General features: G+C 40.6%; 2 protein-coding genes across 7 annotated transcripts in view; one reads left to right on the forward strand and one right to left on the reverse strand.

Annotated features, from left to right (window-relative positions):
- slc15a4 (solute carrier family 15 member 4) overlaps positions 1 to 10748 on the reverse strand; it is a 31320-nt gene extending 20572 nt beyond the window's left edge. The window contains exons 1-6 of one of the 4 annotated variants that reach the window (XM_078250170.1): positions 10603 to 10748; positions 8490 to 9119; positions 6001 to 6293; positions 5171 to 5312; positions 4834 to 4914; positions 280 to 460 (exon numbers count right to left, since the gene is read on the reverse strand). In XM_078250170.1, the coding sequence (XP_078106296.1) occupies positions 280 to 460; positions 4834 to 4914; positions 5171 to 5312; positions 6001 to 6293; positions 8490 to 9068 (1276 nt within the window). In that variant the 5' untranslated portion in view covers positions 9069 to 9119; positions 10603 to 10748. The other 3 variants (XM_078250168.1, XM_078250167.1, XM_078250169.1) reach the window with 3 other exon arrangements.
- Positions 9697 to 25797, forward strand: part of glt1d1 (glycosyltransferase 1 domain containing 1) — a 32606-nt gene continuing 16505 nt past the window's right edge. For 2 of the 3 annotated variants that reach the window (XM_078250172.1, XM_078250171.1), the window contains exons 1-8: positions 9699 to 10143; positions 10787 to 10938; positions 11089 to 11194; positions 12871 to 12922; positions 15284 to 15320; positions 15757 to 15813; positions 22654 to 22752; positions 23465 to 23514. In XM_078250172.1, the coding sequence (XP_078106298.1) occupies positions 9935 to 10143; positions 10787 to 10938; positions 11089 to 11194; positions 12871 to 12922; positions 15284 to 15320; positions 15757 to 15813; positions 22654 to 22752; positions 23465 to 23514 (762 nt within the window). In that variant the 5' untranslated portion in view covers positions 9699 to 9934. Of the gene's footprint in view, positions 10144 to 10786; positions 10939 to 11088; positions 11195 to 12870; positions 12923 to 15283; positions 15321 to 15756; positions 15814 to 22653; positions 22753 to 23464; positions 23515 to 25797 lie in introns of all 3 variants that reach the window. The other variant, XM_078250173.1, reaches the window with a different exon arrangement.

A 25797-nucleotide genomic window follows, 5' to 3' on the forward strand; every position in this document is an offset into this window, starting at 1 on the left:
CCAAATACCTGTAAATCATACTTAGAGCAGATCAGCAACAATATTGTATCCTCGCTGTTGGACAGGAACTGACATATTAGTATTATGTTTCAAAAGCGCCTACAAAAACAGTTCAATTACATGATGTAGCTGTGGCACTACAGCTGCGTTGCTCGTTGTCTTGGAAGCACTGATTGCATGTGGCATTTACCACGAGCGCTAACTTTTTTATTTCATTTGTGTTTGTTTGGCCTACTTATGTGACAGCATAGAGAACATGTCTGTTGTTTATGCACTCACCCGCTGCCACGGCTGACCACATAACAAAGAACATCCCCACTGCGATCCTCTTCAGAGAGGAAGGCAGCAGGCCGCGGCGTTTCAGGATGGGGTCCACCACTTTGTCCTTCAGGGGAATCAGCATGAGGATGAGCACTGCGTCAAACATGGTGAGCCAGGCGGCAGGGAAGTGGAACGTCATCTGGGGGGATCCAGAGGAGAAAGATGAGGTAAAACAACAAAGCATGAAAACTACGGTGAATGTCAGTGCATTCCATCACAAATGTGTGCATATGAGTGTGCATGTGTGTGAGTGTGTGTACTTGATATGGCTTAATATTGCTTTGGCACCCCCAGGTGGTCAAAACCAAAAATTGTGAAATGAAAAATATTTATTCAGTTCCCAGTAAAGAAAGCACACAGTAAATCAATACAATACCAATCATCAATACATTTAAAGTAAGTAAAATAGTAGTACGTAAATAGTTATAGTTAATAGAGTTATTATGTTTGTTGTTGTTATTTCTATTATCATAAGTAGTAGTATTGTTTTGTTACATGCTTAAACATGAAATGTGTAGTGGCATATAGGACTAAGTGTACCTGACTGAAATCAAAATAAAGGTTTTCAGCACAAATTCTAAACATATAGTACCATAAAGTGTTACATTTATGAATTTCTGAAAGGAATAATTACACTGTGTAATCAGGCTGGATGAAATATCAATAAGAAAGGAAAGCCATTGTGAGCACACAAAGTACCTACAAGTTAAGGCGGTAGCTCGTTGAGTGAGCAATGAAAGACTGCAAACTGCTGGAGATGTGTTTTTTGCTATTCAAATTCTAAGTGCCATCGGAGCTCTTGATGTGTCTCTGGTTTAACACTTCTGATAAGGTCATTTATTCTCAAATTGAATTTCCATTTCTTGGAATAACCGCTGGCAATCTATACGCAGCTCCTTAGAGAGTGTTTTCCTCCCTTGTTTGTGCATTATCATATTCAAAATGATAGAAAAGTGCTAAGGGAGACTTTTTTTTTTTTTTGCCAAGGAAAGCCTGGTATGAATGGGCATGATGTTCTGCTTTTTCTACTTCCCCAAAATGGACCACATACATCCTGTATGCATATACTACACATAGAGGTTGGCAGCCACTTCTCTAGATGCATCACATGATACCATAAAGATAAATGAAAGGGTAGTTTTAAATTTAAAGTTAATTATGTGTACAAATACCTCACAAAATGGCATTAGTTCAACCCATTACGAATGCAAATGATACATAGCACGTTCATTGAGACATGAAACACATGCCAGTACATTAGAGTAGCAATGTCAGGATCTAATTAAAAACACATTCATTCGCTCCTGCCTCCTATTGCCAATAATTTTAATTAGTATGGGCTCTGTTTGAGGGAAGAGACAGTATTTGTTCAGCTTTGCAAATGTGTCAGGTGAGGTGAGGGAGCAAATCACGGAGGCATCTAATCTCACTTCCCTTTTGATGTGGAGAAGTGTTGAAGCTGGTAGCTGAAAAGGCTTAGTTTCGTTTTTTGATACTAGATAAACAGTATGTGAAAAAAATTCCAATACAGTTTTTAAACACAGTTAACCACAGAAGAATATGCGTAAACAGAACTATGTCACACCATTTCAGTGTCCCAGGTCTCATACATATTATAGTGAAATGTAAAAATATACATAAAGTATGTATACAGTATGCCGTGTGTGTGTGTGTGTGTGTGTGTGTGTGTGTGTGTCACATATACAGCACTAGGTTGGATTGTGTGGTTTACAGTCAAGTGTATCACTTCGCATTTCCATGAAGTCAGTGTACTTCACTATCACCTCGAGCCTGCCTGCTCAAAAAGAACTGGCGTACCACTAAACATTCTAGACATTCCCAATCACTTTTAAACCTTTGATTTTTGAGCGGTCAGAGGTGGAACTGAGGGGGATTCAGTCATCAACGCCACCCAGGACATAACATACAATCTGTCAGAGGGAGACACAGGTAGAGCAGCAACTAGGGTTGGGCATCGTTTGGATTTTAACGATTCTGATTCCAATTTCGATTCTTCCTTTTGATTCTGGTTCTCATCGATTCTCGATTCCGATTCTTTGAGGGGTGGAGTTGAAACGGGTCACATGCTTATTTCACAAATAAGAGGAAAGCTTTATTTTGATTCAATGGTGGTTTGCAGTTCTACAGGGCTTTTTCAACATAAAATAAAGCCACACTAGAGCGCCGCTTACTGTGCTCCAAGGCTGCAACACAACAAGCGCCTGGCCACTTTGGAAACCAAAACTTGCACGTTAAATTTTGAACCTATGATCAGATTTGAAACCAAATCCTCCAAACGATTCTAAACGATTCCAATAAAGAAACGATTCCACTGGAATCGTAATTTTTGAAACGATTCCAAGTAGGAATAGGTTCTCGATGCCCAACCCTAGCAACAACACCAGTCAGGAATAATCAGTTGGAGGCGCTGCTGTGGAGAGGTGCAGTCACAACTACGTTGCTAATCTGCGAGGTATTAGTCTGCGAAGTAAAGTTCTGACTAAATCCCCACAGCATTACCTACTTTTGCTGATGCCTCTAGCTGTTGCCTACCATTGTGTGTCAGTGACCTACTGCTATCAGACGAACATGTCGGCAAGCTGAGAGCAGGTGGAAAAAGGACAAACTCAAAGTGTCATGAAATTCTACAGTACTGTCTGTCTGATTATCAGAGAACTGTAACATCTGCAAAAACTGAGTAAATTTCTAACCTGGTTTCTCATAACTGCCACTGGCCTCAGGTTCTTTTCAAAATGTTTAACACTCTTATAATCCCCTGTGTCTCTGCCCCTATCGATCCCACATCTGACCTTTGTGATTCCTTTCTTATATTCTTGGTTGAAAAAATGTCCATCTTCTGTGACCACATCCTTTGATCAAGACCCCTCTGATCCTTCAATGTGCATTGCCGTCTTGGCCAAGTTTGAGCCCATTTCAATCACCTCCTTATCTGAGGTGGTCCACCATCTGCGGCCCACAACTGCCCACAAGACAGCATTCCCGCTCGTCTACTCAAGGAAGTCGTTGACACTGTTGGACCATGTGTCCTATCACTGATAAATACCTGTCTTGTCTCTGGTAATGTTCCAGCTGCTTTCAAACATGCTGTTGTGCAGCCCTTGTTAAAAAAGGAAAATCTAAACTCCTCTGTTCTGTCTAATTTCAGGCCCATCTCGAAACTGCCGTTCCTATCGAAAGTCTTAGAGAAAGTAGTTTTGACCCAAGATGGCCCCATTAACCTGCGGTGTCCCTCAAGGCTCTGTCTTAGGCCCTATCCTATTCTCATTATACATGTTGCCCTTGGCGTCCATATTTGAAAAACATAAGGTCTCTTTTCACTGTTTTGCAGATGATGTGCAAATTTATATGCCTTTTAATCTAAAAACTAAGGGCTCATTGCAGCCACTTCTTGATTGTCTAATTGACATTAAAAGATGGATGAGCCTAAACTTCCTAAACCTCAACAGAGACAAAATCAAGGTTATAGTGTTTGGACATCACGATCTGGTTGATGTCGGCACTCTAGGCCCATTAGCTCCTATTATTATATATTTGCTCCACTGTGAAGAGTCTGGGTGTCTATTTCGACAATGCTTTCAAATTTGAGAAGCAGATTTCCTCCGTTGTCAAGTCTACCTTCTTTCAGTTGAGAAATATAACCAAGGGAAAGGCCTATCTACGTCCTAATGACTTAGAGAGGCTGGTCAATGCCTTCATAACCTCGTGACTTGACTATTGTAATTCTTTGTATATGGGTCTAGACCAGTCATCTATTCAACACCTGCAGCTAGTCCAAAATGCTGCTGCCCGCCTCCTGACAGGAAAAAAGAAGAGAGACCATATTACACCAGTGTTGCGCTCCCTCCACTGGCTACCTGTTCGCTACAGGATCGTATTTAAAATCTTACTATTAACTTTGAAATCTATCCAAGGACTGGCACCGCCTTACCTGACTGAGCTCCTTCATGCTCATACTCCAGCAAGAGTGTTGAGCTCAGCAAACCTGCTTCTCCTGGATGTGCCAGTAACCAGGCTCATAACCAGAGGTGACCGAGCCTTTGCTGTAGCCGCCCCTAACTTGTGGAACAGTTTACCATTTCATATTAAAACCGCCCCTACTCCCGAGCACTTCAAATCACTGTTAAAAACACATCTCTTTTCTCTGGCCTTTCCTTCCAGCTAAGGAAGGATATTATTACCCTTGTTCGTTTATTATTTTCTTTGTGATGTAATCTGTATTCAATTGTTGTTTTAACCTTGTAAAGCACTTTGGTCAACCCAGTTGTTTTTAAATGTGCTGTACTGTATAAATAAATTGACATTGACTCCTTTAGTTTTAGCAGGGGAAAGAAATCTAGTTCAAACCTACTGATGTGGAGGCAGGTTAGAGCTCTAAACGGGTATGTTTAACTCAATAGAATTATACAGTAGTTGTCACACTGCAAATATATGTTTTTTTTAATTAAACAAGAAGCATGTACTTGGAGCGAGAGTCTCTCCACTTTCTGTTACCTTTTGGGGGTCATCAGTGATGTTCGAGGGACTATTAGGAATCCTCAGATGGAGGCCCTGCAGGATGTACGTCGTCTGCATCTGCAACACAATAAAGAGATTTGAGTCTCAGCATGAGGTAATTCTCCACTTTAAGACCACCAGGGTGCCTGGTGCAAAACCGCTCTTCTCCAATGTTGAAAAGGAAAATAGCATTCCCTCGTATTGAAAAAAAATAAATGCATGTGCATATCTGCATCCAGAAAGCTATTTCCATATTTAATTCCTTCACATTTTTCATCTTGTGTGAAACATGGCTCATGAATTGTGAATCAAATTTGAAAGCGGTTGACCTTACCTGGAAGTACACAGTCCAGTATGGGATAAGGGCAAAAAAAACTGGGAGGATTTTCACCACGGATTTCACTTCCTCTACTTTCTCTTCTGGATATTTGCCTCCATAGGTCACTTTGGCACTGTCTAGCAGCGTTGGTTTGTTGCTTCAGGGGAATAAAAGAGAAAAATCGGCATCATCATCTAAAACTACAGTATGATTGATGACATGAAATAAACACGTACATAAATAAACAAATACAGAATGCACTAGAATTATTCTAAACTCTTGAAGTGCGAGACTTAATCAGCCTCTTTTGTGAACATCTTACTCTTAAATAATGGCACTTCTAGAGATAGGAAAGAAACTTTATTCTAAAGCCTATAATCCACATCTCTGGAGAAAATGTCTTAATATGGAATTCTTGAAAGGCTGCAGGATTGGCCAACTTAAACCAATTGTGCTGCTTTGGTTCAAAGTCAAGCAACAGCACTTGAGAACAACTTTTTCACCACAGGGGAATGAAGGTGAATGCCCGGACCAGTGGAAAGGAAAGAACTAATCAGGGGGATCAAGGGCGGCTTTAACATAAAGGTCTACCAACAACACTTTCTTCATTCCACTACACTTTGCCGTGAACAAAAATACTGGCTTCGCTGTTGGAAAGAGCCTTCCCATTGAAATTGATGATTGCTTTGCTACACCACAGTTACTGTGAGCATGCTGTTCGTCACTGAGGAAATTGTTTTACCACTTTTACTGCCTGACAATACAGTTTTATGTCATCTTTTTCCCCATCATAACAATAAATGCTCTAAAATGACTGACACACATAAGTGACATGGCGCTCTCACCGGAGCAGATTAGGCTCCTTTGGTTTCTTGGAGCAGCAGGCGAAGCCCAGGATCTTGAACATATCTGTGAAGGCGCTGCCATCAGCAGGCTTGGTGATGAACACAGTACGTCCCAGGAGAAAGACAAGGAAGGAGACCCCGAGGCACACAGTGGGAATGATGTAGCCAATTTTAAAACCAACGTTTTGCTGGATGTAGGCCACGCCTCCCAGAGACAGGATGGCTCCTAAATTGATGCACCAGTAGAACCAGTTGAAGAATCTGCGCGTGGCCTCTGAGCCTCTGTCTTTGACCTGAGATCACATAGAGTACAGGACGACAGCAAACAATCATGTCATTGTATGTTGGTCACACATGCAGGGAGAATGTTAAAAAAATGATTTGTCTCATAGAAAAGACCTTGAACTCCATCGCTACAGCTGCATTTCATACCAGTTGTTAACTAGCCGCATTGGTCAGCTATACAGGAAGTGTACTCATATTCACATTTTTAAAGTCACATGAGGGAAATAACTCCAGGAAGACCAAAGCTTGCATTTAAAAGGCAGTTGCATTAGGCAACCAGACTAAATGTATTCCATAAACTGCACTAATAGAGAGGAACAATGGTCACATGCTGAAACTGACAGGGATTAGACGTCAAAGACATGAAAATTACTGTATTTAGTGTGATAATAATTATTGGTGAAATCTTTTTGCAGCCCTATGGTTGCATAGAATGGCTGGAGAGCCATATGAAATTGGTAGAAGACAAGAGAGGGAGGATTCTTTTATATAACGTAGGTGAGGCATAACTAAAATAAACTTGTTTATTCTTTATTTGCTTACAGAATTTGCTACGAAAGTCTACACCATTAGCTTACCAAAACTGCAATGAATTCTATGCAAGCAAATAATATTATTCTCCTAATGGCACTGATGCAGTGCAGATGCAGTTATCCCTGTGGAGGAAAAGATTTTATCAATGCGTGACGAAGTGGATATGTCTTATATATATAAAAATATAAAAGCACAAAAGATGCAACGGTACAGCCACAATTAACTATTGGGGAGATAATGTCACGGCGTTCCCAAGCCAATGCTGAGAATAAATCTTTCTGGGGTTCCTCTTTGCCGAATGAAAAAAAAAAAAGCATTAAGCTCAAACTGACCACTTGATTGCAATGTGATACCAAAAAACTCCATTTTAATACCTTTTAAAATAATACGCACAAAGAGCAGGGTACTTTTATAGCTTCTACATTTAGTTTTGACACAAGATCAATCAGAGTAAGTGGTTGTGTTCCCTCCAGCCTTTACTCATGTCAAGACAAGACAAACATCTAATTTACTATCTTGTTTCAGTGTTGACCCTCCATCAAATACAGAATATGATCAGGAAGTATTACAATGCTCATAGGCTGATAGACATTACATTCTGCACTGACTCATAAAAGGACAAAAAAGGGAGACAGTGGCAAAACAGTTGCCTACCCTCTGCTTTAATTTCCTCTATCCACCACCAGCTGCCTACTCACATGCTTTAGCAGCCCCGGTAATACTGTAACTTCGTGATTACTATGATCCAAGGTGCATATTAATTTAAAAACTACCAAGCCACATTAACAGAAGCCGAGTAAATTTCAAGTGTTAACAGCTCCCACTGCCACTTGTGTAGGACTTTCAGCTGGAGAATTTGTGGGAAAATGCAGTTCATATTACATCTTTAGCAAAGAAAGTAACATGTTTTGTCAACTTGTATAATGACTTTTTGCTTGACAATCTCCGGCACCGGCTACATGTAGCTGATTTATTCCATAAATTGCTGTTTTTCTCTGTTGTGTGTCGCTGTAACATGTAACCATTTCTGTGCTTCTCTTTTGTTCCCCCACAATGTATGGATTTTGCTTGATGTTGTGTATATGTGTTTGTTTGAACGTGATCAAAAGGGGCATTGAAGGAAAGGTGAAAATCTTGTAATGAGCGTAGTAAGCTCAAGAACTAATCATATTCACCCCGTCAGTCCCCTTGGAAAGGTTTTATCCACTCATGGTTAGATTATTTCCAAAAACAATAACCCGATTAATGAACTTTCCCCATGACTATGACTGCTTCTTGTAGAGGGGTTGACATTATTTTGTCACCAAAACAACAGATGTGTTGTGTTTCACTTCTTATTACCACCCACGTATAATTCAAGGCATTGTTCTGAAGCGTTTGTGTACATTACTGAATGAGAGAACAAGGGGTTATCAAAGTCTCTACATTACGCTCTAAAATGTCAACTTTATAATGGAAATACTTATTAGTGGGCATGACGATGAAGGCCATGTCTAAGTGAACTGCCATGGTGTAACACAAATCCCATCACATGTCTGACCTCCATGATGTCACACTGCATACCCAATCTTATACACAGGCCTATGTCAGAAGACAAATCTCCATGTCTACTTTCAGCATTCCTTATTAACAGACTTTGAGATCTGAAAGTAATATTGTTCATACTCTACCTGATCTGCCCCAAAGGGAGTGATGTTGGACTTCACAGTACCCACGCCTAATGCAATTAAAAAGAGTCCACTGAAGACTACTGGGCCACAATATGGGTTACGGATGGGGCAGGTTACATTGCTTGGAGGGGTACTGTTTGTGCTCAGACACTCAGCAGGTTGCACAGGAAACGCCGCCTCATCTCCACACATTTGTATCCTGGTGTCTTCATTTGAAATAAAAGGGAAAAATAGCATGCCAAGAAAATATAGGATCAAACTCGAAACTATTGTCCAGAATTTTCCAAGGTATGCATCCGCCAACCAGCCTCCAAATGGTGAAATTAGGTAAGTAACTCCCATGAACATCAGGGGTGCCTGGCTCGCCTGAGTGCCCTCCCAATAAAAGGGATTAGTATTGAGAAAAAGGACCAGATTGGATGTGATGCCGTAGAATGCAATCCTTTCTAATGATTCAGCCAGCAGGACGGCTGCACATGCTAGTCTTCTTCCCTGGAAAACTGAAGGTGGTGAAGGTCTGCTCCCAGAACCTGAGTCCAGTAGAGGGGTGCTCTCATTGGCATCCTTGTTGTTAGCCATTCTCAGCCAACTTAATGGTTTAGGTTCTTCTTGATTAGTAAGAGTTTAAGCCTGTAAAGAAAATACAGAGAAGGTTAAACAAACGTTGTCATCACTGTTTACACAGAGAAAACAGCTAACGTTAGCTTACAGAACTTACATCTGATGTCCAAGAGCCCCCTTCCTCGTCATATATGACGCTACAGACACTTTGTAAGTAAACTAGCTTTAGCATAACGATGGCTTAGCAATAGTTTGGTTTTACGTTACCTTTAATTATTGAAACACGTCACAGTGGTCTTCAAGTATCTCCATAAACCTAGATAATATTTATGACACAAGCGTTAACTTTGTCTCGTCTTAAATCAATTATTTGTCAAAGGAGAACTGGAAGTCAACAAAAAGCAGTATCAGTACTATCGCGTGACACATATGCTCACAGTCAACAAACATACCTGCGCTGCTCTGGAGACGATCTCTAAGTGAAAATAGCCGTTGTGCCCGGTAAAGTTAAGCAAGAGTAGCCGATCCATGTGATTTGTAAACTTGATCTGCTTACGCAGACGTCACACCATCGAGGGAGGAAGTGGTGGTGCGTTTTTTTTTTTTTTTTTTTCATTTTTTGTTACAATTGATTCTGACTTTGAAAAACTTGTCAGGAGACAGGAGTAACGTTAAGCTCTGGTTCGTTTTTAAATGATGGTTTCGAAACAAAATACTGGAATGGCTGGAAACAGCCGCGTACAGTATGTGCTGCCGTCATGTGTTTCCAGGGGATCATATAGGGGACGGACTTGTAAATATTTCAGGCGTGGGTATACACTACACCACTGCCAACCGGTAATGCAGCCTTGTGCTGTGGCACTCGCTTAATAGCTCTGCTATACATGCATTGGCATGGGTTTAGGGAATGTGACAGCCTACTGAAACAGCACATAGAAGCTCTGATTGCTGCTTTATTTCACCTGGTTTTCACTAATGTTTACATATTAGGTAGTTCGCTCGTCAGACCAGTCTTTAGTGGAGATATGAAATTACTCTTTCTAGCTTGTCTCAGCCCCAAAACTGGAAACCACACCACAGCTGAGAGAATAAGGTAATTTTCGTTGTTGCTAAGTGAAGCTAGCTACAACAGCTGTTGCTAATTTGTATTTTTCTCATTTTTAGTCTTTATTTTATAAAGGACAACACACATTAATTAACATTTCTGTAAATGTGCCAGTGTTAGCCAGCCGCTTAATTTTCAACTGTAGTCCTTTGGCCAGATGATTTTAGGCCAGGGCAACAGGAAACAGCAAGACATTAGTACAGGTTAAACAATACAGAGGGAAGTCAACAAGACACCATACAGACAGCTAGAGCAACAAATAGGCTTTCTCAGTAAGCCATGCAGAGCTACAGGAAGCAGCAAGACATTAGCACAGTTACACATTAACAGTTACCTGTCGAGGCTGCATTAGGGGATAACGTGTTATGAAGTGTTAACCAGGACTATCGCAGGACTAATTGCACAATGGGTTTAGTAAATCCGCTGTAACATGATTCAACTGCCTACCTTACTGCACGATGGCTTTAGTCAGCTAACATGATTCAGGGAGATAATGCTCAGGGTAGACAGCGATGTAACGTTAGACAACAGCAGGAAACTACCAATAAAGTTCATTTTAATGTTTGTAATTTTTCTTAACCACCCTGCCTTCCTACCAGCCGTCCACAGTCATGTGCTCCTTTTATTTTAGGTCTCACATTGAATCAGCAGGACACACTTGTGAGCTCAGAGACGCAGCAGACTTTCAGTCTCCTGCTGACGTGGCAAACCTAATATCTCGAAATCCTCCATTTGAGGGTGCACTGGCCATTCACCTGTTCAGAGCAGGCAGACTTCTCTTAGGTAAACATCCTTGCTGTTATGTAATCTATTTACTTATCTCCATACCTCATTAAGTCATTTCTGTTAACATAATATTAGACCTACAAGTATACTGCTTCCTCTCCCACAAATGTCAGCACCTTTCTTTTTTATGTCTAACCTTTACACCAGACATCCATGTACCCTTTGGCGTTATCTTTGGCGGAACAGATATAAATGAAGATGTGAAAGTTGAGCAGAAGCGTGTGGTTATGGAGCAGGTGCTACTGAAAGCCAGGTGATGTTGCCGCAGACTACTATTTTAATCCATTTAATTCCAAAAAGCTCAAAATTAAGGACATTAGTTATACTCCTTAATTCAACATATCACACGGACAGTATACACCTGTTCTAAAATGTGTTTGTGGAAATATGTGTGGTGTTCTATCTGTGGAGAACTGCGGACACAATTTGCCTAATAATATGTATGATGAAGAATGTGTTTTTTGTCCCATCTGTTTAGTAATATATAACTATTGCTAGAAAGTAGTAACCATTTTAGCCTTACTTGAAACGTTACTATGATTCACACTCTTTAACATCTCATAGCTGGAAAAGCACGGGTGCAAAAACCACATGCCATGAGAGTTGTTATCTCTCCGTTTGAACATTTTATCAGTAGTGAGTGTGATACATACATCACAAACAATGGCTTAAGGCAAACCAGAAATGTGATCACTTTTAACTTGACATGTTGCATAATGTATTTTGTCCTTTTCTACTTGTGTATAGTATACTTTTTATTGTTACTAATGTTCTGTTTTTGGTACCTTCCTAGGAGCTACGGATGTAAATTAACATTCTTGCTAACTCCGGCATGTTTATATCTTGTATTTTATACTGATGTTCATTTATAGTGTGTGTGTGTATGTATGTATGTATGTATGTATGTGTATATAGTATATATATATATATATATATATATATATATATATATATACATATACATACATACACATACATATACATACATATATATATATACACATATATATATATATGTGTGTGTATGTATATATATATATATATATATATATATATATATATATATATATATATATATATATATATATATATATATATATATATAGAGAGAGATATAGAGGTACCCAATATGCCAGTAATGTACTTCCTTTTGTTGAGGTTTGATGTAAATGTCACTATCCTGAAGTGCGAACAGGACGTAAATACGACCATTTACACCTCAACTAAACTGGAAAAGACTGGATCCCCACAAGATAAGTAGCAGCATGAAAGAATGAGGCTGAGCACATGCAGGCCAACTCCAGCTGTGCAGGCTGTGTGTTCTCTTCTCCCCTAGTTTAACACTAAAAGTAAATGTGCACACAGGCTAATCAATATCTTGTACTGGGCCCTAACGTCAGACCCAGATGTCTCTGTTATGATGAAAACAGAGTGTAGGGCATCCATCCAGTAAATCTAAGGGGATAATTGCCATATGGGAGAACTGGGGAGATTCAGGTCTCATGGCTTCAAAAATGTGATTCCACAAACCTCCCGCTGCGTGTGGCTTCTCACACAAACCTTGATCATGAAATTCTGTCACCACTCTGTGCCCGCTGGCACATTTAATAATGCACGCTCTCACACGCGCAAATTAATATCTCCCCACTGTTCTTTGTTCTACATTCCTTTTGTTTTTCTCTTTTTATTCTTGCTGTATTTTTCCTTAAATCCTATGCCTTCAAACCACAAGCACTAGGCCTATTTCTCCTCTCACATATTCAGCCTTAGCCTGGAGACTTTACGGTTGTTACCACCGCTTCTATCTCTATTGTTGTCAAAATTGTCATTGCTTGCAATAAGCAAAAACTGACTGTCAGCAATGAACATTCTTGTTTTACTGAAATGGCTTTCACATGGGTGATAATGAAGTGTTTTTGTTTTCATCAGGTTCGCGGTTGCATTTACTGACAAACTGAAAGAAGAGGCAGAGTTATTTTTGGTATGATTATACTCTTGTATTTTAATAGACCAACTGCAGTAGTTTATATCTAATAAGCACTGATGCTTGATGCAAGTCTGTGTATCATGTGGCATATTGTTGTTAGCAGTTTTAGACAGTTGTGTTTTACTAGAAAATGTCTGTACAGTTAGTAAGTGCCTAATTGGTGTTTCATTAGTAAGGTTATGATTGCCTGCTATGCGTCACCCCCCACATAAACTTAACTCAGACTGTCAAAGTGACTTTCTTTTTTAAAATATTGACCCCTGTATTACACATTAGCAGACAGCAGTAGCCTGGCAGCTTCAATAAATAGAGCAGAAAGGCTTTAACTACACAAACACAATATCCTGCCCTGCCCTGTAATAGTTTGGCATTAAAACAATATTATCGTGTTTTTATTTTCAGATTAGATTCCAGCCGCAGCCTGCAGATTGAGGCGAGTGGCATGCTTTATCTCTGCCATTTAGTGCTGACAGCAGGCAGACAGGACAGACACTGAGAGGCATCACCACGCTTTTTTATTGTGACAGAAAACACACATAGGGGATGAATCTTGTGTGATAACATCCAGTCAATTTCCTTCCCATCCCCTCTGATTTATTTAGTAGCACCCCCATTATCTTAGCTATTGCTTTCCTGACTCTCTTTCCAGGTTTTCATTTTGATTTAAATCTGTTTGGAGCACAGCAAGCATTAATTGTCTGTGTCTATTGTCTTACATAAAGAGAAAGAAGCACAGTTAGTAATAATCAAATGTAATTTGTATAAACAAACCTGACCAATAATTACTGATGGATTTCAAACACTTCAGGACCGTTCGGTATTTATGGAATGGACCACCGGAGGAAAATAGGGGAGGGTCATGTCTTTTTATTTTTTGTTGAGGGGAGGGTCATCCAAAATTTTTAGTCTGGGGGGGTCACCCAACTTTTGTATTCATGAAAAGAGCAACATTTCAAAGTGGCTTGTTTGGTGCATATTTATCCATGTAGCTCTCAGTCTCGGCCCCCCATCGCTAGCAGTTTGCTGGGGGGGCAGGAGGAGCCCTGGTGGCTCAAACAGGTAATTGCATTGTTTAAAAAATGAGTGGAATAATTACGTCTGGCATGACGAGATATTTTATAAATATCTTAAATAACACAGAACAACCAAATTGTGGTAGGTAATGCATCTGATTTCATATACTGCTTTAGTAAAAAATAATATTACCTGGCTGACGATGGGAGCAGCAGGACGCAAAAAAACGAAACTTACTGTTGCACTAGTCTGGACATCTTGCCGTGTCAACGTTGCAATAAAGGTTTCCTAAATGCCACGTATATAAATGTGATGTCAGCTTACTAATTGATTGCGGGTTTTGTGTAGATTTGGACTTTTATACGTTTATTCCACTTTGTTTAAACGGTGAAGTGGAGAGGCCTCGCTCCCCTGGTTGGAGCTGGCTGGTGAATGTGACTTTTGGATACACTGTGACCCTTTTTGTGGATCTACTGATCGCTGTGGATTACTTTTTTCCGTGTCATTGGATTACGGCAAAATACGGATCTTTTTTCTCAACGTGTCTTAACGTTTTATGGTGAGTTTGGAGAGGCATCTGAACAGACTGGAGGTCCAACACTGATTGTTCACCGTTACATTTTAGTTGAATTTAAGCGTCTGTCTATTGCGTTCCAAGACAGCCGTGCCGCGATTGGATTTCATAAGGGCGAATTGTTAAATTGTTACAATGTAACTTAAAATCTGCTTAAAAAATAAACATATATGTTTTGGAATATAATGTTCAGCTTCGGCAGCTTTACCTATGTGCTAAAATATACATTGACTGAGTCCATAGCAACCAGTGTTGAATTTGTTATTTCCCAGTGTCCTTTGCTGAATGGTCTCAATGTTTTATTGTTTTATTTCATGTTAATACTAGTTTACTAGAGGAGGAACTTAGTATTTGAAGTAATGCAGGAAGTGTGCATTTAGTTTCCATGCTTATTGTGTTTCCACTAAGTGTTAGTGAGTAAATCTACTGAAATGACCACCACACCATAACAGAGGAGTGGGATGTGTAAGATGAGAATGCAGAGGTTTAGTCACGTATGTCTTGGCTGTAAAAAAATCAAATGGCATCTGTACTTCTTTGCTAACTGCAAACTAGCACGCAAGGGGAGGGTCATGCCTCTTTTTCAAATCATTTTGGAGGGTCATAGGAAAATTATTACTGACGAGAGGAGGGTCAAGTCTTTTTAGGTTAGAGGCCACAAAACTCCTCCGGTGGCCCCTTAATTAAATAACAAACAGTCCCTTATATAATTATGTGGTACCTGTTTTAACCACCATGTTCCTATGTTTTGTTTTGTTTCCCTGAAGCTGTCCCAGAGCAGTAAAATCTATGTCCAGCCCCAAGGTAAGCTCTGCATGATGAATCTCCTCGCCCGATGCTGTGCATCCCTGACTCGCCATTGAAGTGTTGCATTAAACAGCTTTGACATTTTCTACCTCCATTATCATGCTGTCTGCCGTGCAGAGTTGTATTTGCTCTTGCCATTGGCCGCCGTGCCATTTAGGACAGCCCAAATCACTCTTCCATGTTGTTTCCCAGCAGTAGCCTTGTTAGGCAAATAGTGCCCCTTCATAGATTAGAGGAGAGCCCTGGGCCAGCTGCGTGGCTGAGCCCTGACCAATGAGAGCTTATCTTTTTTTAGTTGCGTGCTCACTATCGCAGTGCTTACAATAATGTTTTTGAAATGCATTAATAGTTTGTGTCCAGTGATATGATTTGATTGAGCTTTAACAAGAACACTGTGCCTTTTTTTTGTGTGTGTGTGTGTGTTATTTTAAAGGTATCCAAACGGACGTGAGTGAGAAATTCTGCTGGACTGAATTCCTGAGGAGCTCAGGTACTGTCACTGTTTCAGTTGCACTGATCCTTTGATAGCAGGGCAGAATCATACATTTTGAAAGTATTTGTCATACTTTGGATATACTGTATTTTAGCTTGATGTTTTGTGCTCTTTAACAACAACTTGTTATTGACAAGCGACATGTTGTTTAGGCACTGAGTCGGTCTGGTCTAAGCATTATAAACCTAGCTGACAGTCGTGTGTCTCACCTAATCATTAAGTCTATGTCTCAAACTATAGCCGCGGTAGTTGTGTTTTTTGGATGTGCACATCCACAAAACATTAGTGTGACGTGCTGGATACAGTGGTCGATGCAATAAAATGGAGAGGTACCTGCCCACTGAAATTTAAGCTCCCTTGTAAAATAGACATATACACGGGCATGCCACATATTTGAAGCTGTTTTCAATATTGTACATACATTCTAGACTGCATCCTTCTCACCTTTCCTCCACTATGAGTCATAGACTGTGTAGTGCACTGCAGTGGAGCCACCACTGGGAGCATGATGGGGGATACATTCATACACCCCCAACCTGAAATGCACCATCAGAAAGCATACATTTACTCCGTTAGATGCATCAATGTGGTGGTCAGGGAGGCAGGCCAGAGTTTGTAGCAGTCAGAATTCCCTTTTCCCTTCTCTCCTCCACTCTTCCAACTTTGCAAAGCTCCGTAAATATGCACCGTTACTCCGAGCATCCCTTTCCACAAACAGCCCAGACTTTAAATTGGACATTGCAAGATGATGTCCATCCCAGGTACATTAGTGCTCATAGAGAGAACCGTTGAGTACAGAGAAGAACAATTGATTAATAGCTCTCCGGCCCAGAGCCATTTGTCACCACGCTTCACAACCGGTGCAAGTAATACTAATTGCACCACAGTCACTTCTCCATTTGTTATACTTGAAATGGGAGTCACTACCATTGTGCTCTTCCTCAGTGATGTGATGAAAGCACTGTAATCTGCTTTTAGAGCTCTAAACATTGTTCCAGTTTCTGTGTATGTGCTGTCGTTAATTTGAGTCATTTTTCGTGGATGTGGGTCAGATGCGTTTAATACCAGCAAGGTGTGTGTTTTCCTTGCCACAGTGTTATCACCACAGTTCTTGCACAGTGACGAGACAATGCACATTCTGGATTTTGACTTGTTTGTATGTAATGAGGACGAGCCCCAAGGCAGAGAGCTACATTCAAATCAAATAACGGATCCTGCAATCCTTAATTGTTGTAAATGTGCTTTTGTCTTAGCGTTGTGATAAAACTGAATACCTTTTTAAGCATTGTTGCTTAGTTCTCAGATGTTCCATGGCCTTGTTTTGAACCTTGACCTGCTTCCTCGCCTTTATTAATAAGTTACATCATGTTTTTAGTTCTCCTCAAACATCACAACGCAGTCTAACAGAAGTGACTCCTGCAGCAATCCGTAATCTGGTGTGGCATAATTGAATCATTATTAAAAGGGAAGAAAAAGAATACTGTATATAGGCTAGCTTAATAAAGGTGTGGAGGTTTTAGTGTTTTGGAATAAATATATACTTTGTGACCCAGTGTTGCAGTGGCACACTGTAAAAAGACCTGACTATAAAAGCTGACAGAAGATGCATGACTATACTGTTTGTGTGTCTGTGTTATCCTTTGGGTGTCATGTACCCTCCAAAGGCACAGACTTCAGCACTGGGATCCAGAAGCTGTCAGTCCATTAACGCAACTGGGTATATGTTGTTTGTGGCCTCTTCTGTGTACCTTGTGAGGTATACGGGCATAGATGAAGAACAGCACTGTTAAGTGAGCAGCGATGCATTGAATCACTGCGTAACAATCAAGTATCAAAAACTGAGGAGGACACGCTGTTGGATGCTGTCCTCCTCTCCTACTCTTTCTTCAATGCTTAACGAATCTATCTCGTTCTCTCCCAGTGACCCTGTCTTTCTGCTTGAGCAGCACTGGTTGAAGCCTGAAAATATTGTAAACAAATTAATAACATAACTAATTACACTGGTATCAGCTCTGTTTCAGACGGATACCTCTGGTTCAGGCTGGTCCTCGTCCTCAAAAAATGAAATAACATTATTTATAATACGTTTATTTGATTCACAGCTGCTACATATCGTGTTTTGACCTCGACAACCCAACTGCATTTTACCGCAAACTTGCGACTAGTTAACTTTCTGAAGCAGGCGCAAACGCTTGTTTGCTAAGAGTCGGGTCGGGACTCCAACATTAATACACTGACAACATTATATTCCGAATTTTATAGCAGTTATTAATGTGTGATTGTGTAAAGGTGTTTACGAGATAGACACCAACCTTTCGTGAACTTGTGAATTTCGCCAGCTGTCTTCTCTGGTGGAGACAGACGCTGTGCGTGTGTGTGTGTGTGTGTGTGTGTGTGTGTGTGTGTGTGTCACAGTCACAGCAAGCTCAATTGCTCATACTCAATAGTCAGCTGTTCTTGTGATCTGTATTGGTTATTTAAAGTAGGAAGTGTTAAATTGATGTAATGCGTTATTCATAAAATTGTCTCGGCTGACCAAAATGCTGCTCTAACCTCTGACGCTTATAAGTTTGTGACAAGCACCTGCAATCTGAGCACAAACTATTATATCTTTGTAACTTGTTAGCTGCTTTAAAAACCTCACATATACAGTCAAATGGTTTATTATTAAACCTCTTTAATGGCAAGATATTCAGTATCTCGCCTCTGTAGCTTTGTTAGTATATGTCATTTTCTCAGTTAAGTTCTTTTTTTTTTTTTTTTTCCAATGGCGTTGTGTCTGTATCACCCTGTGCCACTCAACAGATTAATAGGAGTTGTTCAGATAGATCACAGACTGTATATATTATACAGTCTATGAGATAGATACAGTATGTGCTCCCATGTCCACACACACACACACACATACACATACTGATTAAAGCATTAGTGTTCAGAATGCCCTTCTGAAATCAAAGGCAAATGAACAGAAATGTGTTTTGCATTGAACTGCAAAGAGAAAGAAGGAAAAGAGTGCTGCTGGTACAACAGATGATTTGTACAATTTAGTTTTTCTTCCCTGAGGAAAGATGAATTGGGTCTTTTTTTATTATTTCTTTGAATTTCTTGCTCATTTTTGACACATCTGTGCTCTGTTATGATTCCAGCTATCCTTCCAACTCCCTGCACCTTGTTCTTAGGTAGTGAGATGTTTGTTTCCCTCAGCTGACGCAAGGAAGTTCAATACACCCCGCAGATGAAAAGCTTTTTCGACAATCGGTTCTTAAGATCAGGTTCAGTGCCCAGACTCCACGCTGTCATTTTAAGATGCTCTTTAATAGCATTAAAAGAGCTGCTTCAGCCTCCTGATCTGGACTTATCTGGCAGCAGGGGATTTCACTCCACTGTCACTGTGCTCTAAGCACGTGCTTTTGTCTGTCTGTCTGTGTGATTGATGAAACAGTTCTCGGTTTTCTCATAGACACTTTCAAAAATACATTTTATTATGGGCTTGTATTTCACTTAAATGTTGGGTCAACTCAACTACACCATGTCAACATTCATAATTTATCCTTTTGGGTCATCGTCGCGCATAAAAAGGTTAGGGATTAAAAATGTATCTTCTGACACTTTCAAACCCTAAATAAAAGTAAAATATCCTTTTACATCTGCTTGTTTTTGGTATAAATGCTCTCCTACTTAGCCAGCAGACCTCAACCTTAAAGTGTTGCCTTTACACCAGTGGCGTGGGCAGAAATAGTATTTTGGGCGGGCCGGTACAAAAGTGAATGGGCCATTTTCAAAAAAGACGTAGAAGTAGCAGAAAGGACAAACTGACAAAAACAGCAACAATTTTACCTTCCAACATATACTGCATTACAACAGCAATAGCAGTACTGTCTAAAACATGCTCAACCGACAAAGCTCAGTCTAAAAAGTTTGGACACAGCAATATAGACAAAAACCTTTCGATTTTAACCTATTCAGGCTAAAATATATTTGAACCGACGGAACCAGCAGCATTGTTATAAAATGAACCATTTTATTGCACAAAGTGGCAACTAAACATGAACCCAAACAGCAGAGAAGGCGTTTACATACTGCATGACATAGAATAGCCTACATCAGACAGAAATCACACATGTAACATATCCTTTGTGCATTCAATAACGGCATTGTAGCTTCAGGACTATGGTCAGATCATGAGCAGCAAATGTGCTAACAATAGTAAAAGAAAATCAAAGAATGAAAACTTCCAGCCAAGTATTGTTTGAATTATGAAAGATCAGTGCTTGAAGTGGGGGAAAAAAAGGTGCCGGTACTCTCTTACATTGGCAAATCATTATGACATTTGAGATTTCTACAGTGAAATTGGAGATATTGCTGGTACAACAACAGCATGTGTAAGTGAGATTCTCTTGACAGCTTTAGTGTCTGTCTGGCCAGCAAGTGACGGGATGCTGCTACATGTTTTGCAGCCCAGTTTGTTATCTTTAAAAATGAGCCAGCTGTTCGTGGAGCAAAAATACATCATTTGGTCCGTTGACCAACAGTCAGGCCATCCATGTGTTTCGTTACTCACGTTATTGTTGACGTCGGTGTCATTGACCAAGGTAACATTAAGGTTGGTAGCTGCAGACTCCTCATTAACGCTAGCTGTTCCGCTCACATCAAAGTTAGTTTGAAGCTCATGAATCGTACCTGATGTTCCTGGTTGTACTTGGACCTCTGTTGATGTGTCTGGCTCTGGCACATGCGTTCTTTTACAACCTTTCTGAAGCAAGGCTAACATAACGACTTACAAACTCAACACACTTCTTTTTAGTTTCTAGGTTTTCAGCAGTGAAAAATCTGTTACGGTCAGGCTGCAGGCATCAGACAGCTTTTCCGAATTGAGGTAAGTCACGTAGTGCCCTCTGGGTAGTGTAGTTTATGTAACGTTAGGGTCAATCTCTCTGACACTGACGCTTTCTGTCATTGGTAGAGTACCGGCTACATGCGAGAAGTAGCGATATGCAAGGAAAAAGTGCAGGTAAGCTTAAGAGTAAAATGTAGAAGTGCCGGTACTGCGTACCGGTGAGTACCGGCCCACTTCGAGCACTGTGAAAGATATAATGAAAAGTGGCCAGCAAGGCGCCAAATCTTAGACAGTGTATTGAGTCCATGGCAGTGACAGGATCAAAGAAAACTAAAAACTATGTCACTCACAGATAAGTTATCTTCCTATTTAATGTGGGCAAAACGCAAACGCATTTCAGCTAGAAGCCATCATCAGTGTTCACGATTTCTTACTAAATAGGAAGGTGACTAGGTTAGCTAAATAATAACACAAGAAGCATGAAACACATTTTACTTAATGTTACCTGTGAGGGCCAGTACCCAAACAAACTCCTCTCTCGCTGATGGGCTGTCAGCTCTGCTGGGGAAATGTCTGCACATGCTGCAGAAAAGCTTGTCCTTATTTACACTGTATTCAAATCGTACAAAAACGTACATTTTCATAACAAAACATATTTTGATCAAACTTGGCTGGACGGGCCAGTGAGTAAAGTGGGCCGCCCTGGCCCATTACTGACTACGCGCCTGCTTTACACAACCTCGCTTTAAGCTTATATAAAACCACAACTGCCTTCTCTGGGCATAACTGCTTTAAAACTGATGAGGTGGATGGATTGACTGTTCCTCAGATGATCAAACCTACTGATATTGGTCATCCCCTGACTTTTCCTCTAGTGCACCAGCAAGTCAAAACTTTCACTCATCCAGTGTTCTAATTACCTTGGTGGTCCCTTAACTTTTAATGTAGTGCTTCCATCAGGTCAACATTTAATTTGGTCTATACTTTACTTAACTTTGGTTAATGACCAAATGCCTGCAAAGCTAATGATATTCCCATCAGCTGTAGCAAATAGCAAATCATAGCATACTAACACCAAACTAAGATTGTGAACATGGTAAACATTAAACATCAGCATGTTAGCGAAAAAGCTCAGTGTGAACATGAGTCTGATGAACGCGCTGCTCTCGCCAGTGTTAATAAAAGAACTTTGATTATATTTTTGCGGGTTGAGTGAGTGTGCGGTGTCCATACCACAAACACAACGTGCTTTTTTTTTAATTCTGATCAGCATGCTATCATTGTCATTATTATCATAATCTCTGTCCACTAGGCGGTTGTGAAGGTACATCCAGTCCACCTCCACTACAGATTCTTTACACAGTATAGGGAGTTTGTTAGTAAGTTATCTGTTTAAAGTTCAGCTTCTGCTAATTAGTGAGAAGTGAGAGACGTACAGACCTGTGTGTGTGTGTGTGTGTGTGTGTGTGTGTGTGTGTGTGTGTGTGTGTTTTTTGCCATCAGGAGGGTGCAGGGCTGTGTTGTGCGGGTCAGGACTTTTATCTGTTGCTTTTGGACGGTCAGGGCCAGAAGAGTAGTTGTTGGCAGTGAGCACAGTTGTATGCCTGCCAGTTCCTGACTATTCTCTGGATTGATCCTGAAAGTTGGATGATCAAGGGGAAAAGAGCTTGTGTGTTTCATGTTGTTAGCGTGATGTTGGGTTAGCTAATTTAAACGAGGGCTGTTCAGTGAGCAAACTGTCACCCGAACACTGTGGCTGTGTAGTTAGGATGCCGTATTACACACTGATTAGGCTGCAACCTTCCAACGTCTATTTCCCTGTGTGAGTGTTACAACGCTGATCAGAGAATTGTGCAAGCACATTAGTCACTGCTGTCTTATTTTCCTCATGACCTTGGGTGATGTATTGCTTTCATTATGTGCCGATGTACTCAGGATGATCATTATGCAGTGTTTGGATATTGCGATGCCATCTTTCTGTGTGTCTGGCTTCTCCCCAGGTGTAAGCAGGGAGCATGTGGATGAGCTGCGTGTCTTCCTGTTGGTCTGTGGCCTCAGAAGAGTCAAGGATCCCCTCTATCTGGTCGAGGTTTTTTCAGGTATACCATGCAATTCGTTCTGTTTACCATCTATTTAATATAATGTGTGTACTGGTAATTACAGACCTGTAGAAATCACATGGGACGGTACTATAGAAAGTAGCTCAGCTAAAAGTGGGGTGGTTTTTCTTGGTGGCATGTTTTCAACCTTAATGTCAGTTGAATCCCTGAAATTGCAAACCTCTCTGACTGCATTTCTGTAGTAGCCTGTGGTAGAGGCAATGGCAACGTCTTCATCAATTAGGAATGAAGTTAGACCTCAGCGGTTGAGTTTCAGCTAATTAAAAAATCCATGTGAAAGTGCAATGAGAGTCTCCTGACTAATATCTTTCTGTCTTGCCTTTATGCTGTTTCTTTTTATGATGACTATCGTATATCTCTTAAATGGATCTCATATATTCAGAATTCCCACTGATTAGCAACATCAGTGTGTTCTTTTTGAAATCCTCTTTTATTGTATGTGACTTTGATAGCACACAGTTACGGTAATAAGACCGCACTAGAGGGCGTCAAATTGTATATTGATGTTTCAGCCAGATGGGAGAACTAGATGTGTGGATATTCGCATGGCATTTCTTGGCATTAAATTGTGCTATCCACACATGCTAAACATATGGTCACTAGCAAGTATAGCTGTAAGAATTGCAGAACACATCTTTACTGCTGCTGCTGTTTATGTTTGCATGAACACTTTTATGTTTGCGTCTTTCAGAGTGGCATTGTGAGAATCCGCTGAACGTGTTGGTCATTATTGGGCCGAAGGTAGGTGCACACTCATTATACCATGCCATTTGTCTCCCTCTGTACCGAGACTCTCTGTGCTGTTGACATTACGCAGAAACCTTGCCTGGGAAGTCAAGCGGGTCCCTAATTGGATGTAGCAGAGATACTGGCTCTAGCTGTTTAGCTGGAATTAACGGGCAGCGCTGGGAGGAAATGACAGTCTTCTGCAAACGGGGCGAGGGTCAGCAGCAGCAGACGTGCTGTAGTGGTCCTGTTTCCTTTTGTGGCTCTCTGGCTGACTGCTTGATATACAGTACTGATCCAATGCCTACTCCAGATTAGCACTTGCCTTATAGAGACCTGTAAAGAGCTGCCTCACTTTAATACTCAAGGAGGGGCATATATCTGGACATGTCCTGGTATAAATTACAGCCAAAGCAATTTGTAGCATGTTTCACATTTCTGTCCTGTGTGAATGTTTATCTGATGAGCAGGTGGCACCATGTACGGCATCCTCCGCCACCAGTGTATGAATGTGTGTGTGTGTGAATGGTGAATGGTTCCTGTACTCTGTAAAAGCTCTTTGAGTGGTCATTAAGACTAGAAAAGCGCTATAAAGACAGTCCATTTACATGTCAAGGCACGTCAAATAACTGCTGGAAGAAAAGCAATTGAAATCTTACAGCCTGCCATGATTTACAATATTCATAAATCAACCAGTCAGCCAGATAGTCAAATCGGAGCAGTGAGATTTTATACATTTACTGTAAAAGTTTTTGTTCTGATTGCACCTTTATGTTAGAGTCGAGCAATATCCTGGCCAACGGCAGCAGCATCAGTACTTTACTACTGTTCTTTCTTCCCCCACCCCCATTTCATTTCCAATCTCTCAATCATTGATTTCTCTATATGTTTGTCTTCATCTTCTCTCCCCCTGACTTGCTTTGATATGACACCAATGTACAGTATTTTAGTGTCTGTTCTTTCTTTCAAGCAGTGGTGTCAGGCAAAAGGTATGTTCTGCTTTAGATTTGCTCAAAAACAACTCAATTAGACATGGCCCGGGGCTTATACGCTGCCTGCCTGCCGCTTCTTGCTCCGCTTCGCTTTGTTGTTGTTTGATGAAATGGTTCAGTGGAAGCGCACACGTGTGATTCATCTCGTCACCCCCAAATCACAGTTAGTGTTTGTTTGTTTGTCTGAGAAATCAAAAGCCATATATTTATTGTTATAATAACCATGTATATGTATGACTGCCAGATTCCTCGCTAATTACAGGGTTCCGCCTTTTGGTAAAACATAAACATTATTGAATAGATTTAATGAAGTGACCGTAAATTCAAAAAATACAGATGGATGTTAGAATGAGACGTCCTTTGCTGAGGCTGTCATGACATACTATAAACCCACAGCTACGAGGCTCCTTTTTCAACTGCAAGGTCAATATTGTGTTTCACGAACGACAAACAACGAATTATCCGTGCATTTATATGGAACTAAGCTTTAGGAGCGTTCCATCTTTACTCTCCTCCCTCGACTATTTTTGACTGGCTCGATAGACGGCGAGCGGAAGAACAACAGCTACAGTGAGTTGCTCAAAACCTTTCTTTTTAGTAAACTCTGGGTACCCAAACAATGTTGTCAATGCTTTCGTTAAGGTGTAGAGCCCCTGGTGATACTTGGAGCAAAGTTTCATGTTGTGTCGAGCCTTCTTAGTGTTTTAAAAATAGCTATTTTGAGGCTAGCCTAAAAGTGCCCCTAGCACTCCCATTCAAAAGGCCATTTGACCGAAAAACGAAAATACGGTACATCTTAAAATTGGCGATTCTTGCGGAATGTACGACTGATTCACTTGGGAGAATGTAAACACTGACACAGCGTCTGCCTCTCCCTTGTCACTGGTCACTTCCTTTTAATTCCACATAGAGCAGTACAGAATCAGTGCGGTGCTTAAATCATTTGTGTTTGTTAATACAGCCTTTATCATGATTCATGATCTGTCCCCTGCTGGTTTCACAATGACTGCTAAATCCCAGATTACACCAGGATACAAAAAAGGTTCTCAGTTCAGATTCTTTGATTTTTAATGCACACGTGCTTTAAAGCAGATTCCATTTAGAAATTCCATGAGCTATACAATGAAAGAGGGGAAAAAAAAAAAAGTAGCAGCTTGCTTGGCAGCATCTTTGACCTAAATTGCTATGCTTTTACTTTTCTGTGGGCATGCTAATGCACGCAAATCCCACATTGCAATTAATCAGATTGGCCAACCACCCCACCCTGACCCCAATCTCTGAAAATACAGGCTTTTCAGAGAATGAT

This window comes from Sander vitreus, chromosome 5, assembly GCF_031162955.1.
Source record: "Sander vitreus isolate 19-12246 chromosome 5, sanVit1, whole genome shotgun sequence".
Lineage (NCBI taxonomy): Eukaryota > Metazoa > Chordata > Actinopteri > Perciformes > Percidae > Sander > Sander vitreus.